This window comes from Peromyscus californicus, unplaced genomic scaffold, assembly GCF_007827085.1.
Source record: "Peromyscus californicus insignis strain IS unplaced genomic scaffold, ASM782708v3 Scaffold_3__1_contigs__length_106647218, whole genome shotgun sequence".
In the NCBI taxonomy this organism is placed as follows: domain Eukaryota; kingdom Metazoa; phylum Chordata; class Mammalia; order Rodentia; family Cricetidae; genus Peromyscus; species Peromyscus californicus.
This window is the reverse complement of record NW_026294551.1, coordinates 72410966-72429094: the sequence shown is the minus strand read 5'-3', so window position 1 is coordinate 72429094 and position 18129 is coordinate 72410966. Positions and strand designations below refer to the sequence as shown.

Genomic DNA, 18129 nt, shown 5'->3' with positions numbered 1-18129 from the left:
TGCTTGCCATTATTTTTCAGGGGATCTGAACAGCTGGCCTGGGTATTAGTTGCATTCAGTAGGAGAGACGGCAGTGTGTGCTTACTCCATTTAAAGGGGAGCCAAATCCACCATTTCCACTGATTAGAAACATTTTCTGAGGATAAGAAAGGAGGATTTTGGACAGGAACCTCACATTCATCACTTTATACAATCATTTTTTGCCTCAATTTTTATTAAATTTAAACATACATACAGACAAGTTTAAAGGGTGACCAATGAGAAATTCTATATCCACCACAAAGATTCAACAATCACTGATCAATTCTACAGTTTCAATTTAAAATATCCTGCAGACATTATGACTTGTCAACTTAAAACTTTTGCATGCATATGATAGGGAAATATAAATTCAACATCTTACCTATTCTAAGAAAAATAAGCATACCACATTATCTAATACCTATTCTCATCTTTGTATTTCCCTAAATATCCCCCAAATGTCTTTTACAGTTTTTTTCCTATTTCTCTCAATAAAGGATCACACTTTGCATGTGGCTGTCTCAGGTGTCTTGAAAAAGAGCCCACTTCTTGTTCTAACATATTGGCTATTTGAAAAGTACAGCTCAATGATCATTTCCAATGTCTCAAACTCTAGATTTGTCTATGACTGTATAAACTAACTTGTTATTCTCAATTGTTTGTAAACAGGAAGGTAAATCTAGATAAGAGATTTCTGTAGACTTCCACTAATTGGTTTTGGCAGTGTCTCATAAATAATAAAGTGTGCATGTACGGTCTCAGCAGAAGTCACAATGGCTGCTGCTCGCACGAAGGGGAATCTTCCTACCAGAGCTTAGTATGGAAGCAGGTGCTTCTTCTGCAACTCATCGCTGTGCTCTTTTGGGGTTATGCAAATCTTTTTCATGTAACAGGTTTTACCATCAATCAATTTTTTTTTTTGCCAGACTTAATGACAGTTGTTAAATGATTTTTCTAAGCTTATTGCTTTCTATATATTTAAAGATGGCTTTCTTCAAATAACTCTAATAAAGTTTTTTTCCATAGCCTTTTGAAAATAAGACATTTAATCCTGTCATGAGTATTGTTGATGTTTGGAATATCCTAAGTTTGGTCAAAGGATGTACCTTCAAGTTAGTGCTTGTGTCCATCTATTTTATATCAATAATTCTAAAATGATCTTTTATCATAAGAATATACTCTAGGTTCACTTATATTCCTCCCTGCTCCAAACATGAAATCAGTCATTTCTTCAAGGAGTCCTGAATCCTTTTGATGGTGAACGGCATTTGCAAACCAAAAGTGGGCACTGAGCATGCTTATGGCCACTAGGTACATAAGAAATTCTGAGGTTCATTTGAAGCCTTATTTTTCTTACAAATACACTGAAACACATAAAACTACTCTAATGAGTCAAAAGAAGTCAATCAAGAAACATTTGCTGAATGCCTGCTTAATTGTAATTCTTTCCTCAGACAGAAGGGTCTAATTAATGCTCTTAGAGTAATTTCTAAAATGACAAACCAATGGACTACGGGAGATATAAACTATTAAGGTGATGAGTAGATTGTTTAATATAAAATATTCCTCTCTAACTTTATATTTGAATCCTAAGGGCTGGAGACAGAGCTCAGTGGTAGAGCTCCTCCTGAGCATGTACAAGGCCCTGGATTCAGTCGTCAGCACTACAAAGAAAAAAAAAAAGCATTACAAGTTGTGTAATAAAAAGGCAGCCTTACATGGAAGCATATCAAAGCAATACCTCCATCGGGACCTTCATCGGCTTTGATAATTTAAGCAGTTATTACAGAAGCAGGTACAATCAGAGACAGAAGGAAAGGAGGTGTGTTCTCAACTCCACTACTAAGAGCAGAGCTGGGGAAACTAAAGACAGCTGATTACATTGCTAGCACTAACATTTGAACAGGTCACAAAACAAACAGTGTTTTTGAGCCTTGAGGATAGAAATGAACCTGTAACTCTCAGAGATCATCAGAGCTGAAGACCTTGATTCTTGAAAAGTTATAATTGAAAATCCCTCCTGGTCCTACAAGTGCTAACAGACTCATAGCAGGAGACTGTCAACACTGGCCTTCTACAACATACAACATACTGTTTGCATGGCAGTCTGCCCCTGTCTGCTCAGGCCAACTTCCACAGTGCTCTGAGACTATTCAGCTATAAAGAACCAGATCCACTACAAATACAGGAGAGCAAAACAAAGTTTCCCTTTGGGGGAAACATTCAGTTTGAAAAAGTAAATCCTAAATTAGTAAACTGAGTCTTTTTAGTCATTAAGGACTATGGAGAAAAAACAATTCTTAAACTCTTTGTGTGTACATGTACACACATTGGCACACACATATACACATGTATATGTGAGTATGTGCATGCAGCATTTGCCTATGATGATGTTGTGGTCAATGATAGGACAAGCTATATCACAGTGGTCTCATTAGACTATAACTGGCCTGGAAAAGTCCCACTTGCCTAATGACATCAGAGCTGTCATGACTTTATAACCATTATAACACCTTAGGCACAACGCAATACTCACTTGTGCAAACAAACCCGCTGTGCTGGCAGCCAGATGACATTGCAGCACACACAACTATGTACAGCACATGACACATGATGATGGTGACAAACTACATTACTAGTTTCCGCATTTGCTGGACTATACTTTTATCCCTATTTTAGAGTATACACATCCTACTAATAACATTTACACCAAGCATGATGGCTCAAGACTCTAATCCCAGTAGTGGGAGACTGATGCAATAAGACTGCAAGTTCAAAGCCAGACCAGGTCACATAATGAGTTCAAGGCCATCCTAGGCTACATAGTGAGACCCTATCTAAAATAAACAAGCAAACCAATAAAAAAAAATTACTGTAAAAAAGTATGGATGTATGCATGCATAACAATTAGTGAGAAAAGAAGCCATACATTTGAAGGAGTATAGGGAGGAATATAGGGGGGTTTGGAGGGAGAAATGAAAAGGAGAAATGTTGTAATTAAATTATAATCTCAACATTTTTTTTAAAGTATGGTATGTTAATCACCTTAAGAGATCACATTGATTGGCTGACCCAGACTATCTAGAGTTGTGCAAATGCAATGATGTTCCTATAAAACATGAAACTGTCCAATGAAGCATTTTCAAACTGTATCCCCACTGTTGAGCGACATGACCATATATACATAAGAGTCATATATGTGTATACCCACACATATATGTTGGATAAGGGGCATTTCATAAAGAGCTTTATTGTTGTTACACAACAAATTATTCTTTTCCTCTGTAGTGACTCTTTATGAAAAGGAGTTTTCTCTATACCAGCTCACCATTTTAGGGGCTGAGGCCCCACAATTCTCCACATTATCAACTATTTCAGAGACTATCTTGAAAAGAAAATTCGTACACAGAAGTTCTCAGAAAGAGATGACTATCTCATGACACAATGCTTATACGCAACAGTTACTCATGTATTTTGTTTTTTAAATGAGGCCTTTCATACTTTCTCTATGAATTTAAAAAATGATAGATTTAAAAAAATTCTGTGTAATAGTTCTTAAATGGCTGACATCACCATTCTTTGTATTTTCACTATTTACTCTCCATGACTTAGTAGTAACTATTTATTGTACAAGTAAAAAAGATGAAATCTATTTTGATTTGAATTCTAGTTACTACTCTTCTGGTCGCTGTCTTGGATTAGGAGGATGAATTAAAATTCTCAGGCTTGTCTCCTCTCAGAAATTTCTGATATGGAGTAAGGGATGAGCTATAGATAAAAGGTGTCCCGTATTCTTTCCATTTATAGAGCCTTTCTTTAAGGTGGACTTTTTTGTGTCTACAAAGGTTTGACCTGTAACTATAGGCTTTCCCACATTCCATACACTTGTAGAGCTTCTCTCCAGTATGGATTCGCTCGTGTTCAGTTAGGAATGAATACTGGCTGAAGGCCTTTCCACACTGATTACACTGATAGGGTTTCTCTCCAGTATGGATCCTCTGATGCCGATAAAGGTTTGATTTACAGCCAAAGGCTTTCCCACATTCTTCACATGTGTAAAGTTTCTCCCCAGTATGAATCTTCCGATGTTCATTGAAGGATGAATACTGGTTGAAGGTCTTCCCACATTCGGTGCATTGATATGGTTTCTGTCCAGTATGAATTCTCTGATGTTCAATAAGGGTGGAGACACGTGTAAAGGTTCTCCCACACTGTAAGCACTGGCAAAGCTGTTCTCCAGTATGGAGTCTCTGATGTTCTGCTAGGGATGGAAACTGACTATAGCCCTTCCCACACTCAGCACATTTATAGGGTTTCTCACCTGTGTGGATTCTCTGATGTCTGTGAAGCTTTGCTCTGCAATTAAAGGCCTTGTCACACTCAGCACATTTATAGAGCTTCTCCCCAGTGTGAATCCTCTGGTGCACAGTGAGGGTTGAACACTGACTGAAGGCTTTCCCACATTCTCGGCATCGGTAAGGTTTCTCTCTAGTGTGCACCCTCAGGTGTTTGATGAGCGTGGAACTGCTGCCAAATGCTTTCTCACACTCACTGCATTTGTATGGCTTCTCTCCAGTGTGCGTTCTCTGGTGAGCCAGGAGAGAAGACCTATGGCTGAAGCTTTTCCCACACTCATTACATGTGTACGGTTTCTCCCCAGTGTGAATCCTGTGGTGTTCAAGAAGATGAAGACTTTGGCTAAAACCCTTCCCACATTCACTGCAGACATAAGGTTTTTGTCCTGGGTAAATCTGGAAGCTTCTCATGAAATCAAAATCCTGTGGTAAATCTTTCTCCAAAGTGCGATCCATACCAGGTACCCTTTCTAGGGGATCACTCTCTTGTGAGACAAGTGCTTTATTTATAAACAAGGGCTTGCCCAGCTCGGGGCCTGTGGGATTTCCATCTTCACTGACAGTTTCCTTGGGTGAAGCTGCCCCCTGCTCATGCACTTTCTTTTCTTGCTCCTGTGCTATTAGGCTCTCAGATTTCACAACTTCTCCAAAGTTGGTCTTCCAGTGAGCACTCTCAGTGGACTCATGCTTTATTAGCCCATGAGATGGTTCTTCAATAAAAATGTCTTGTTTGGGAGGCAATGCTTCTATCTCTGGCCAGATCTGGAAATCTGAAAAGAATTGGAAGAATTAATTCTTCCTTTGCTGGAAGAGAGACATGGATGCATCAGAAGGCCAATGAGATTGGCAGCAACACATATAAAAGAGGTTTGATGCAGTCTGATCCCAAACATGGATCTGAATCTGGAGAGAAAGCAGGATGATAAGAAGTAAATGGGGCCAGGCGGTGGTGGCACATGCCTTTAAGTCCAGCACTTGGGAGTCAGAGCCAGGCAGATCTCTGTGAGTTCAAGCCCAGCCTAGGAGCAAGATCCAGGACAGGCACCAAAACTACACAGAGAAACCCTGTCTTGAAAAACCAAGAAGAAGAAGAAGAAGGAGGAGGAGGAGGAGGAGAAGAAGAAGAAGAAATAGTAGTAGTAGTAGTAGTAGTAGTAGTAGTAGTAGTAGTATAACTAGACAAATCAAATCAATGCTAAAGATGAAGAGACTACAGTTCTAGAGGAAAAAAATAAAGACAGGAAAGGACAGGACAGAGCAGAAGACTTAAGGAAATGGAACACTGAAGTCACAGGAGGTGGGCAGCTAGTTCCTTTACTTTCTTCTACTCACAGTCACTTTCATTGAATTTTTCCCATGCTTTCTCTGAAATCCACAGTCAACAATTTTAAAATATTTGGGTTGTTTTTCTTAAAATTGTGACTTCACATTCAACTATAATTTCATCATGGCCCATGAAAGGGGAAAGCAATCGGTTAAAAGATGACATTTGGATCTTAAAAATTACAACAGCCCCAAACACAACCGTGTTTGACATAAGTTTAAGACATTGATCAAAAGGAAAAACTGTGGAACAAGTCAGCTATGGGCACCAATCTACACCTCAGATGGAAAGAATAACATGTTTTTCTTGCTATCTCTCATCACTTTCCACCTTTCTGCTAGGCCAAAGGAGAAATGCTATATTCACTTCTTCTCCAATCTGGAACCAGAAGACTAATCTTTGTGTGGGAATCTTATGAGAATAATGAAAATCTGTAAGTTTTGTGAAGTCAGTTTGTCCTGAAGGTCTGAGTGTGCTCAAGCCCAAGTTCAGCTCTGACTCTAGGCAAAAAAAAATTTAGTTTAAGTTCCTGTTAAGAACTCTAAGCTAAAATTCAGCTTCCTTTACTCAATCCATACTAAAAATGGATTAATGCTACATCATTGCATTTAGATGGCTGCATGTCAACAAGTGATCTGTTTAAACACAGGCCCTAAACATCCCAATAGGGCTCATTCCTTACAAGAATGTCACCATTGCCCTTTCATGACATCCTCACGCAGACTCCTGTGTTACCATTGCCCATTGGCTCACTCACCTAGGCAGCTGTCTTCAGGGTCTTCTCTTTCCATGCAGGGATCTTGTCCTTTTTGCAGTTTGCCAATCACCCGAGGTACTGCAGCCTGGATCCCTGCTCATGGGAAAGGGGATAGAGTTGGGAAGAACGGCCTGAAGGGAGAATCTCAGAGCCACTTCATACACCACTCACTGCACTCAGAAGCAGAGATGTCAGTCACGGAAGGTGGGACACACAGTGGAATCACTTCCCAAGGGGCAATAAAGATTAGGGCATGGGGCAAAAAGCAAAGGCCACTTCAAAATTAATACATGGTCTAGAAACGAACGTCCTGAAACAGGGTACCCTGTACAGTTTTCAACAACATCTAAATGTCTTCCATGAACTTCAGACTCTAAACTGACTGAGAGCAGGGGGCAAGGAAGGCAAAGAATGAGAAGAAAGCATAAAAGGTGTCAGAGAACAAACATCCTTTCAACTTCGCAGAGATCTGACTTTCACCTGCAGCACAATGGAGCAGAAAACAGTGGACTCTGAACCCAAAGGAGTAGCTTCAAGAGGTTCTTCTAATACACTGTTTGGAGGCAAAACCCCTTACCCAGTGAGGCCAGGTTGCTGTAGTTCTCCAGCATCACCTCCCGGTACAGGCTTCTCTGTGCAGAGTCCAGATGCAACCACTCATCCTGGCTGAAGAACACGGCCACATCCCTGAACGTCACAGGCTCCTGGAACAGCAAACCCATTCCTGCTTACCCTAGAACAACAGTTCTCAACATGTGGGCCATGACCCCTTTTGGGGGGTGTGAATGGCTCTTCAGATATCCTGCATATCAGATATTTACATTACAATTCATAACAGTAGCAAAATTACAGTTAGGAAGTAGCAATGAAAATGATGTTATGGTTGGGGGTCACCACAGCATCAGCAGCTGTTTTAAAGGGTCCCAGCATTCGGAAGGCTGAGAACCTCTGCCACAGCCCATCACCTTCATCATCTGGATGAGGGTGACACTGGATGTATTCCAAGAAATTCTGAAACTATCTTAGGATACTAAGTATTCTGAATCATCTAGTTATGTAATTTCTGGGCAATAGTTATTGACTATTTTACTAAGCAAGTATTTATTGAGAACCCACTAGAATCAAAGATATATGACACAACTGTGGAGATTAGGAATTGGAGGGGGCAGAGTCCCTAACACTAGGGAATTAAAATCCAACCCTAGAATTTTATAGTGTTTCTAAGCAAGTATAGCCTTCTCTCACTCAAAATCTAAGTAAAAGAAAGAAGAGCAATATAAATCAGAATACATGTAGAGCAGTACAGGAAAGCTGAGGGGAATACCAACCAAACATGAGGAAATCCATGGACATAAAGAAATTTGAAAAATTGTTTAATGAGAAGAATGTCAGGGACTGTGGTAGGAACTTTGCATGTACTATTGCCTTTAAATCTTAGGAAAACCCTCTATGAAGAGGCTATAGTTAAAGCACTTTGCAAATGGAAAAACAGGTCTAGAAAGGTTAAGTAACCCAGGTCAGGAAGTTGAGTCAGAAGGTAAAGGCACTTGCCGCCAAGCCTTGACTTCCTGAGTTTGATGCTGAGAACCCACATGGTAGAAGAGAACCAACTCCCACAAGTTGTCCTCTGACCCCCACGCTTGTGCTGTGGCGCATACACACACAATAAATAAATGAACAGGCTAAGTAACCTTCCCAAGAGACTACTAGAAAAAAACGGTAGAACTAGGGTTTGAGTTCAGGTAAAAGACCTCTAAGCTACTATCAGATAGGTTTCTATTCAATATGAAAATCAGAAGAACCATGGGTTGTGCAAAACTATACAGGCATCAAAGAGTCATTCAGAAAGTAATTTCAGCCTAGTGGTGGTGGTGCACGCCTTTAATTCCCCCACCCAGGAGGCAGAGGATCTCTGTGAGTTTGAGGCCAACCTGATCTACAGAGCGAGTTCCAGGACAGCCAGGACTATATGGAGAAACTCTGTCTCAAAAAAACAGAAAAAAAGTAATTTCTTCCAAAAGAAACTTACTCCCCAAATATGAGAAGGCCCAAATGAAGGAAAGAGATTCTCGTATAACACAGATGAAGGTAGTAAGCTTTGGAACAGTGCTGTGGGTGGAGTAGCATTTTAACCTTGCACTTTTACTACTGGGAAGAAATACTCTCACCACTACGTAGGGACATTCCTCCGGAACGGTCCCTGGCAGGACCTGTGGATGTGACATGCATGACAAAGTGGACTCTGGAATTGTTTATTTCAGGGTTGTGAGACAGACAGACTGCCTAGATTATTTTGCAGGTAGCGCTGTAATGACAATGGTTCTCAGAGAGAGACTCGGGTGTAAGAGAAGTCCATGTGATAATAGATGCCAAGGCTGAGGTGACAGAACTAACTTCTAGGCAGTGAAGAGGTCAAGGAAACAGACTTTCCCTCCCAGTATCCATCCAGAACCAGCCCAGTAGACAGCTTGACAATAAACCAGTGTAAGGCTTCTGACTTTCAGAACTGTGAGACAACCAATTGGTGTTGTTCTAAATACTGAATCTGTGGTAAACTGTTATACAGCACATAAAAAATATATATTTATTAACATAAATGAAATTTTAAGGGTTACCTACATGTTTATTAATAAGGCAACGAATATGGAAATAAGACACATTACATGAAATACATACAGCCATTAAACAGAATGAGGGAAATTTGTACACCTGACACCAGATTTTATCTTAACACACTATTGATTCATATGAAAAGGCAAGCAACGAGACAATCTTCTGAAAAGTTTTATACATTTACCCAGAACACTTCCCTAATTATTCTTTGGTGTTTGTGGAAAGGGACAGAAAAGCAATCTTAGCATCCTCACAATTTTTTCTATGTGTTTGTTTGTTCCTTTCTTTCAAATTTGTTTCCAGTGCTGGAGACGAAACTCAGAGCTTCACTCATTTCAAACACGCACTCTATTGAAGAACCAGCCTGCCTCCATCTTAGGCTTAAAAGCTATTTTATAATAAAGACAAACTAGGTTCATTCCTGTTCATGATTAAACCTGTTTCTCAAGGACGTATATTTCACCTGCTCAACATAAAACAAAAAATCATCTTTGGCTGGCTTGTGTACAAGGCACAGTCCAAATCTGTGTTAATACAGATTATGTTACCTTTAAAAGTTGGTGTATTCAGAGCAAGGGGACCAGACATCAATGAAAATGGGTGGCCCGTGTAATCTAGCCTCTCAGAGTGCCTCTGTTGCAGTTTCCTCAGAGTTCTGCAACCAGAACAGCTTCGAGGCTGCTGGCTGAGATGGTCCAGCCTCACAGACTACTCCAGCCAGGACTTCAGATAAGCCTTGCACTTTACCATTACACAGAGACTAGACAACAAAATGATACAGCTAGCTCTCCCAGAACTTGACCATTAATCCCATTTTTCTCAGGGTCCCCTAAAGATACCAGCAGCCCCCAGACAACAGGAAGCAGTCTACAGAACATAATGCCCATGTTTCCAAGATGTGGGATTGGTGGGTTTTGGTCATTCAGTAGATTATGGATGTTTGTCATAGTTTAGGGTTACAAGCCGTTATTGGTCATGGTCAGGGAGCAAAGGAAATTAGATTCAGGGATCTCTTTCTGAAGGGAAAAAGGGGGATATAGCATAGAAATGATGGGATAAAAGGATGGATTGTTGAGTCTATGTTTAAACAACCACTAATCTCAAATATTTTACATTGGTATGGATTTTTATATACTGACACAAATTTAAGGTTAGTTTTGTTATACTGTATATATGTTTCTACTATTGTTTAAGATATTGTACCTCCACAGCTCATTTAAAAATGTAATGTAAAGCTTTAGTCCTTGAAAGCTATTTAGGATAATAAAGAAATACAAGTTAATAGTTAGTCATCTATAACAATCAAACTTATAGTCATGTTAGGCATGTTTTCAAGGTCATACAAAGACATATTTTAAATAGATAGATGGTATTCAAATACTTCAAAGTCCTACAGAATATGGTATTTAAAATGTTTTGTTAACATAGGGCTTTTCATGACAGATTGACACATCTGCTCCTGGCAGCACCAATCTACTTCATAAAAGGATGATGGGCATCAAAGAACCTCCATATGGAGTTTGCTTTCTTTGTGGCAAAAGCTAGCCATTTGGACAAGAAATTGCCCTTGCTTCAACTGCTGACAGTATGTTGTCCAAACTGGACAAGCAGGACACAAAGGAATGAGACGGCTGAACTTTGCCAAGACAGGGCGGGACAGTCCTTCAAAATTCCTACTTTACAGAAAAATCTGTCAGATACTCTATGCCTTTGGGCTGAAGATGGATGTCCCAACGTTGCAGTGGAACCTTGGGTGACCGTCTAGGCAGACAGATGTTTCTGTCATTTCTCATAGTTTTGGAAGTTACTTGCTCTGCACTTCCTGTTTATTCAGGTAATACTATATCCTTCTCAGGTCTTTTATGGGATTGAAGACTGGATAATTATAGTTATAGTTTCCTTAGTCTTGATAGAAAGTAAATTAGGTATAAAACTTCAGATTCATCAAGATAGGATAGATAAAGGAGTATTTTCTCCCAATATGCCAAATACAAATGGACTGGATATTTATTATGAATGTAATTCTTTTTTTTTTTTAAAAGATTTATTTATTTATTATGTATACAGCATGTATGACCAGAAGAGGGCACCAGACCTTATTACAGATGGTTGTGAGCCACTATGTGGTTGCTGGGAATTGAACTCAGGACCTCTGGAAGAGCAGTCAGTGCTCTTAACCTCTAAGCCATCTCTCCAGCCCATGAATGTAATTCTTACTTGATAATTTTTCTTATTGTAGTTTCATTTGTTAAAGTTAATACCTTTCTTTTCTATTTAGACAGTATCTGATAACTATTCTTATTGTATGTAGTTTTACTATGTTAAAGTTAACACCTTTCCTTTTTATTTAGACAAAAGGGGAAATGTGAAATAATCTTTTTGTACACTGTGAAGAAATGTCACTCTGATTGGTGTAATAAAAAGCTGAACAGCCAATTGCTAGGCAAGATTTCCAGGCACAGAGGATGCTGGGAAGAAGAAGGGAGGAGACATTAGGAGACACAGAGGAAGCAGGAAAACAGGATGGAAAGTACACAGATGAGGTAAACGAGCCCCAGGGCAGCACACAGATTAATAGAAATGGGATAATTTAAGTTGTAAGAGCTAGCTAAAAACAAGCTTAAGCTATTGGCCAAGCTTTCACAATAATAAGTCTTTGTGTCATTTGGGAGCTGGCTGGTGGGACAGAGAAAGACTCATTACAGTGTGTGGAAGCCAGAGACAGATAGATGGTGGGTATCTTGCTCTATTGGAAGCTGTGGTGCTCACGTTTAGATCCTGTTGTGGAATAATCTTTTCGTACCCTGTGAAGATGTGTCATTGCCAAGGCGCTTTCTGATTGGTTTAATACAGAGTTGACTGGTCAATAGCTGGGCAGGAAGAGGTTAGGTGGAACTTCTGGACAGAGAAGAAGAGGGGATGAATCTAGGCACAAAATAGATGCCGGAGGACACAGAGAGGAAACAGGAGGTCAAGACAGAAGAGAGGTAAAAAGCCATGAGGCAAAACAGAGATGAATATAAATGGGTTAATATAAGTTATAAGGGCTAGTGGCACAAGTCTACTGGCCGAGCTTTCATAATTAATAATAAGCCTCTTTGTCATTTTGTTTTGTTTTGTTTGTGAGCTGGCGGCCCAAAGAAAAATCCATCTATAAGTTCCCAGTTGGTGGACTGTTTAGGAAGAACTAGGAGGTGTGGCCTTGTTAGGAGGTGTGTCACTGAGGGTGGGCTTTGAGGTTTCAAAAGCCTCATGATAGGCCTAGGCTCACTCTCTGCCTCTGTCTTGTGGATGTGATGTAATCTCTCAGCTACTGCTCCAGTGCCTGCCATCAGTCACGCTCCTCAGCACGATGGCCATGGACTAAGCCTGGAAAAGTCACACAGCAGCACCTCAGTCCACAGAGACTGGCTCTGCAGTGACGCTGAGCAACTTTTCCAGGGGAGTCGTACAGAAACATCTGTCCATCCTGGACAGGGAGGGCACCAACAGACAGGAACCCGTTCTGTGTACCTCCAGCTTGGCAAACCTGTGCATTGACGGGGCTTCTTACAGTACTGGGCCCCACCACAGCATGAGCAACTCTGGAAAAGTGCCCAACCACAGTCACTCTTCCACCTCGTACAGACCCTTACCACCACCAGCCACCCACTCCCGAACACACACACGTAGGGCAAGAGTAAGTGTGGACTGGAATCTCAGATGAGGGCCTTGTGACCCTCTTGCCTCCTCCTGTGACACCCTCATTAGCACAGACCTTGTCCTGTTCTCCTTAGTTCACTGCTGCAATCACAGGCCAAGGTCTTCTGAAGGTCACCAAGCTTTGCTCTGTGCCTCATGATGGTGCCAGAAGGAAACGGCTACACTACAAGCACAAACTCTTCCATGACTTCCCGCACCTAAAATGAAGAACTCTGTCTGTCCACCATGGGATGAGAAAGCTCACATGGAGAAGCATCCCCACCTCTGGACAGAGGGGAGCCCAGGCTAGAGCTAGGACGGCTGGACACTGTATTCTGCTGGTGTTTGTCACTACTGTAGCACTGACCTTATGGGGAGAAACAGGCTGAGCCACGGCAGAGTTACAGGGATTAACGGCTGCAGAAACCACTGAGAAGGAACCAGCCTGCTGAGCTGCCTTTGGACCCCACCTCCCATTTCTCCGATAACACTACAAAGGTAAACATCAGTTCTGCCACTCCTCAGGATTTAAATTACCCAGTGAATAAGGGGACGTACTCTGGCTTTACTAAGACTCATTGACATACTCTAAGCTAGCCAGAGATTTACATAGTCTGTGCCCTTCCGTTAAAAGTTAATCCAGGGGTTACAGAGATGGCTCAGTGGTTAAGAGCACTGGTTGCTCTTCCACGGATCCAGGTTCAATTCCTAGTACCCACACAGCGTCTTACAACCATCTATAACGCCTCTTCTGTATTACATGTGGGCACCTGGCACACATGGCGCACAGACATGCATGCAGGTAAAACATCCATACATATAAAATAAAAACAATAATTTCTCAGGCTGGAGAGATGGCTCAGAGGTTAAGAGCAGTGGCTGTTCTTCCAGAGGTCCTGAGTTCAATTCCCAGCAACCACATGGTGGCTCACAGCCATCTGTAATGAAATCTGGTCTGAAGGTACACATGCAGGTAGAACACTATATACATAATAAATAAATAAATCTTTAAAAAAAATAATAATTTCTCAAAAATTTTAAAGAGTTAATCAAATGGGGCCTCTCAATTACCTGGCCAGGAGTTTGCCTCTACCCGCTTCCTCCACCCCCAAAATCTGATTCACCTAAAGATGTGCTAAGGAGAAGGAGGACTAATTATCCCTTAATGAATACCGTATTCACCCTTCCCAGAAGCCTTTGGGCAGTGACTGCCTTGTAGGCTTCCATCATGTAGCCTTTGGAGCTTGCCTGATTTTCAGAGTTACCCAGAAAACTTTTCCTTTTTATTCTTTTCTTTTTTCCCAGATACTGGATAAAATCCCAAGCACGCTTTCCCTGGCACTCTGGGATTTCTCACGAACTCTCTGAAGCTACTTCCCACACCACACAACTTACTGCCTACTATGCAGTATGCTGACCCCCACTGCTGAACCTGCCTCTTTCTCGGATCCTGACGCTGACCCATGGCTTTCCTCCTCCTTTCCCTCTCCCTCCTCCTGTCAACTGCCAAGATTTACAGCCTGTCTGCCCTGTTATTTTTCTCAAATTTTAATAACATTTTCTTCAAGCTTCCTTCTAAATTTCTAAATTTTTACTAATGAAATTAAGAACCCAATAGAGGGGACCAAATTCCCTGGCAATAGAAGGTATTTTAAATTATAAATGAGCTCATACCTCTCCTTTGGCTAACAAAATGGGATAGACATTCCATCTGGAGGATTCCCCCCCCCCCCCCCCCCCCCCCCGCTTTTTTTTTTTTTTTAAGAAAAGCATCTGGGAGGTTTTGTGAGATGGTGGTTACAGGAAAGCACCTGTTCTGGACCTGGCAGAATTCTTTGTCCCTAGGTCTACTCCTTTGATAGGTGTAGGGTGGGAGGCTTTTATATCTTTTCCTTGAAGGTCAGCTTCAAACTGGACTTTGCATACCTCTGTTAAATGCTAATTTTGCAAGTGAGAAAAGTAACGGGGAGTAAGAATGAAAATGCATCCACATCTTTGAGTCAAAAAGCAATTTATGCAAAGACAAGCTTCACTTACTGCCCCTCGTGCAGCCAGCAAATCCACAGCCATTTCCTTTCTTAGTTTTCCTGCCAAAGGAGAGCTGAGTGCTGACCACATATGCCTGGAAAGGAAAAAGGGTGGAGTAAGGAATTCTGGTACCAAGGGAAAGTTCAGCACAAGGAAGTTAAAACCACCCATAATGGGGGTCTGGAGAGGTGGTTCAGTGGGTAAGAGCACTTCCTGCTCTTGCACAGAACCTGAGTTTGATTACCAGCACCCGTAACTCCAGTTCCAGGAGATCTAACATCCTCTTCTGGCCTTCCCCAGGTTTGGGCTCACGGACACATACACACATACAGACACAAACATATACACATAAACATAAATTAATTTTAAAAACCTAACCATAATGGTCATGAGAACTCAAGAAAGCTATCCCCGATAAACACCGCAAACCAAATGATAAGAATGCTGACCAAACCAATCTGTCAAAAACTCCATCCCTTCAGTATATAAGACACTTCTAATGTCTTACACTTGTCCCTCCCCACTCACCTACAGGCCTATTAGCGCCTTGTACAAAAACTGGCAATGTCAAAAGGTTGGATATGCCTGATATAAAGTACAGAGGACGATGTGTCCAAGTTCTCTGCAAATGCAATGCCAGTCTACCTAAAGGACTTGAGTTTTGGCTGTTTGGGAATTCCTGGAACCATTCCGCTGTGCAGCAGAGGTGGGGCTGTGCTGTCGACGTGGCTGAGGTGGATAGCCGAGGGGTTCACATACTGCCCAAAGTGACAAGACATTGCAAGGCGCACAGATGCGAAGGGAAATCTGCTTCCAGCCCAAGTCTCTAGACAAGACTCAGCGAATGCTCCGGCCACACTATACCTTGGTTTCTTACTCTGCACCGTGGGCACAATGAAGGGCCAAGGAGCCTATAACTTGGTATTAGATGCGCTAATTCATCAAATTAGCCTAGACTGCTAGGTATCGGCTGTTGTTTTCCTGACCTGCATCGCTAGGATGCAACAGAAGATGCACAGGCCCTTGGCCCTGCAGTCTAGGCCCAGCCGCTCTCCGTGGCAGGCCGAGCCTGCTGGCGGGTCCCCGAGCCAGAGGCCGCAGAGCAAGATGCCAGGCCGCGCCAGGCCCGCCGCGAAGCCCACCGCCCGCTACGCCCCGCCCGCCCCCTCCGTCCCACTCACGGACGCCGGCGCTCGCTCCAGCCGCCCTCAGCACGAGCGGTCTCGAGGATGTCTGCCCCAGATGCGCCCTCCTGGCACAGTCAGGATCACCTCGGCCCGGAGCCCCCCCAAAACGCCGAGAGCTGCCCCGCCACCAGGAGAAACCTCAGAGAACTACTATTCCCGGCATGCCTCGGGACCGCTCTGACTACATTTCCCAGAAGGCACCCGGGACAAGCGTTTTCCGAAAGCTGAGTAGAACTGTGGCGGTGTTTCCCCTGCGTTCAGGTTAATGTTGTCTAGGGCTGGGGGTGTGCACTACAAACACGGCAAACTCTGCAAACCCGGCTAGACTCTCTCAGTCATTCCTCAGACTTGTTCGCTAGGCGGGCGAAGTGATGTGACAAGATAAAACCGGGATTTAGTGTCTAAGAGTAACCCCCACCCCCACCCCTAAGTACCAGGCCAGCCTGACTCATGGAGTTGAAGGACAGCCAGGGATACATAGATTTATGCACCTTAATAGGAGAATCTGTGTAGCCTACACCACTAATCATGATAATTTAAATCAGTTTAACGTGTACAACACACAGAACAATGCGCATAGTATTGTTTCAGGGGTTTTGCTTGTTTTGTTTTGGGCCAAGGACCTTGATACTCAGTCCAGGATGGTTTCAGAAGCAGGAAGATTAAAAAATAAAACTAATTGATTGAATACACATACTTAGCTTTTACTTATTTGTTTGTTTATTTAAATCCAGCGAACTGCTGAATCCTAAGATCAATTGCCATTTGGTTGGGAAAGATAGGCATGGATCTTCAGAGAGCCTGCCCTTCCCTAGCCTCCAGTTAAAAAAAAAGAAAAAAACAAGACATACATAATATTAACTCTCTCAAGTATCTTTCTGATTTGGAAAATCGTCTGGAAGAACAACAACAACAACAACAACAACCCAGCAGTTGTGTCTAAATACTCCTCCCCAGTGGCTGAAGTGAGGCACTCTCAGAAGCCCTAACTTTTGAGTGAAAATCCCAATTCCAGAAATGTGTTGCCTCTCTCAAAATTATTGGCCATAGAGGCCTCTATGACCTCATAACCTACAAGCTTTATTGTCTCTATGGGGTTGTCTTTGCATCCCAGGACTAAGTGGAAGTCCCTGTTGCTGGAGATACCACATCCTTTAGTTGCAGGACATAGAGAAATCAGTTTGGATCTGGCTGGAAGATTCTCCCCATGCTAGCTCACTTTCATAATGCTGAAAAGCACTGAGCAGGCTGCTGGGGGAGAGTTGATGCCAACAGTTTTGTTCAGCTATGGACATGGTGTGCCGATTCCTTTAGGATGCCAGGAAAGATAAGCTCATTGGTTAAACAGTTGCCCAACCATTATGAGTGCAGCCAATATCTACCATTTCACTTAAGGCTTGCTCCATAGGAGAAGACTCATTTTCCAGGACAAAACCTGTGACTAGGGAGATCCTGGTCCCCAGTGGGAGGCTACTGCTATTATTTTGTGTAATAGGTATTACATACCTTAAAAACATTTGTGATTATGGACACAGATTACCACTGCTGTTAACACTGGTTGTAGGGGGAAAGCTTTATGTGTGTATGCACATATGAGTAGAGATGCCCATAGAAGCCAGAAGCTTTGGATCCCCTGGAGCTGAAGTTATATGAAGTTATGAATCACCCAGAATAGGTGCTGGAATAGAACCAGGGTCCTCTGCAAGAGTCATACACTCTCCTAACCTGGGAAACACCCCTCCCCAGTAGGGGTTAGTTATTGTGGTGTCACAATTGGTCATGGTACTGAGAAAAAGGATTGCTGCTGTGGCATGCCCACTCAATGCTCAGCCATAAATGGAAGAAAATAATCAGACATCTGTATTACTCCAAGACACAGGGAACACTGCAGAAGAGGCAGAATGGAGGGAGGGCTAGTGTTACATGCTTTGAACTTACTTGAATGGAAACAGGAGAATGGAGGCTCACAAGACTCAGAAAGCTCTGGAAACCTCACAGGTTTAAGAAGCTGACTCCAGGAGTTTAGATAAGCAGTGTACAATTGCTACAGGGAGCACAAGGAAGCAGGAATAGCCTGGGGCCAGGAATTGTGCTCTCTGTGGCTACACTGTGATATAATTTCTCCTTTCTAACTAACTGCGTGTGTGTATGTATGTGTAAATT

The 18129-nt window shown here is 42.2% G+C and overlaps 1 protein-coding gene across 5 annotated transcripts; it reads right to left on the bottom strand.

Annotated features, from left to right (window-relative positions):
- Nucleotides 1-180: 180 nt before the first annotated feature.
- On the bottom strand, nucleotides 181-16313 carry Znf354c (zinc finger protein 354C). 5 transcript variants are annotated; one of them, XM_052758007.1, is made up of 5 exons: nucleotides 15961-16313; nucleotides 14789-14873; nucleotides 7035-7190; nucleotides 6458-6550; nucleotides 181-5146 (listed from the first exon to the last, which is right to left on the bottom strand). In XM_052758007.1, exons 3-5 carry the CDS (start codon nucleotides 7177-7179, stop codon nucleotides 3720-3722), a joined length of 1665 nt encoding a protein of 554 aa, XP_052613967.1. In that variant the 5' UTR covers nucleotides 7180-7190; nucleotides 14789-14873; nucleotides 15961-16313; the 3' UTR covers nucleotides 181-3719. The 5 variants fall into 5 exon arrangements, with proteins under 5 accessions (XP_052613967.1, XP_052613968.1, XP_052613965.1 ...); XM_052758008.1 differs by having other exon boundaries at nucleotides 7035-7181; nucleotides 15961-16312; XM_052758005.1 differs by having other exon boundaries at nucleotides 7035-7161; nucleotides 15961-16300.
- Between the last annotated feature and the right edge of the window lie 1816 nt (nucleotides 16314-18129).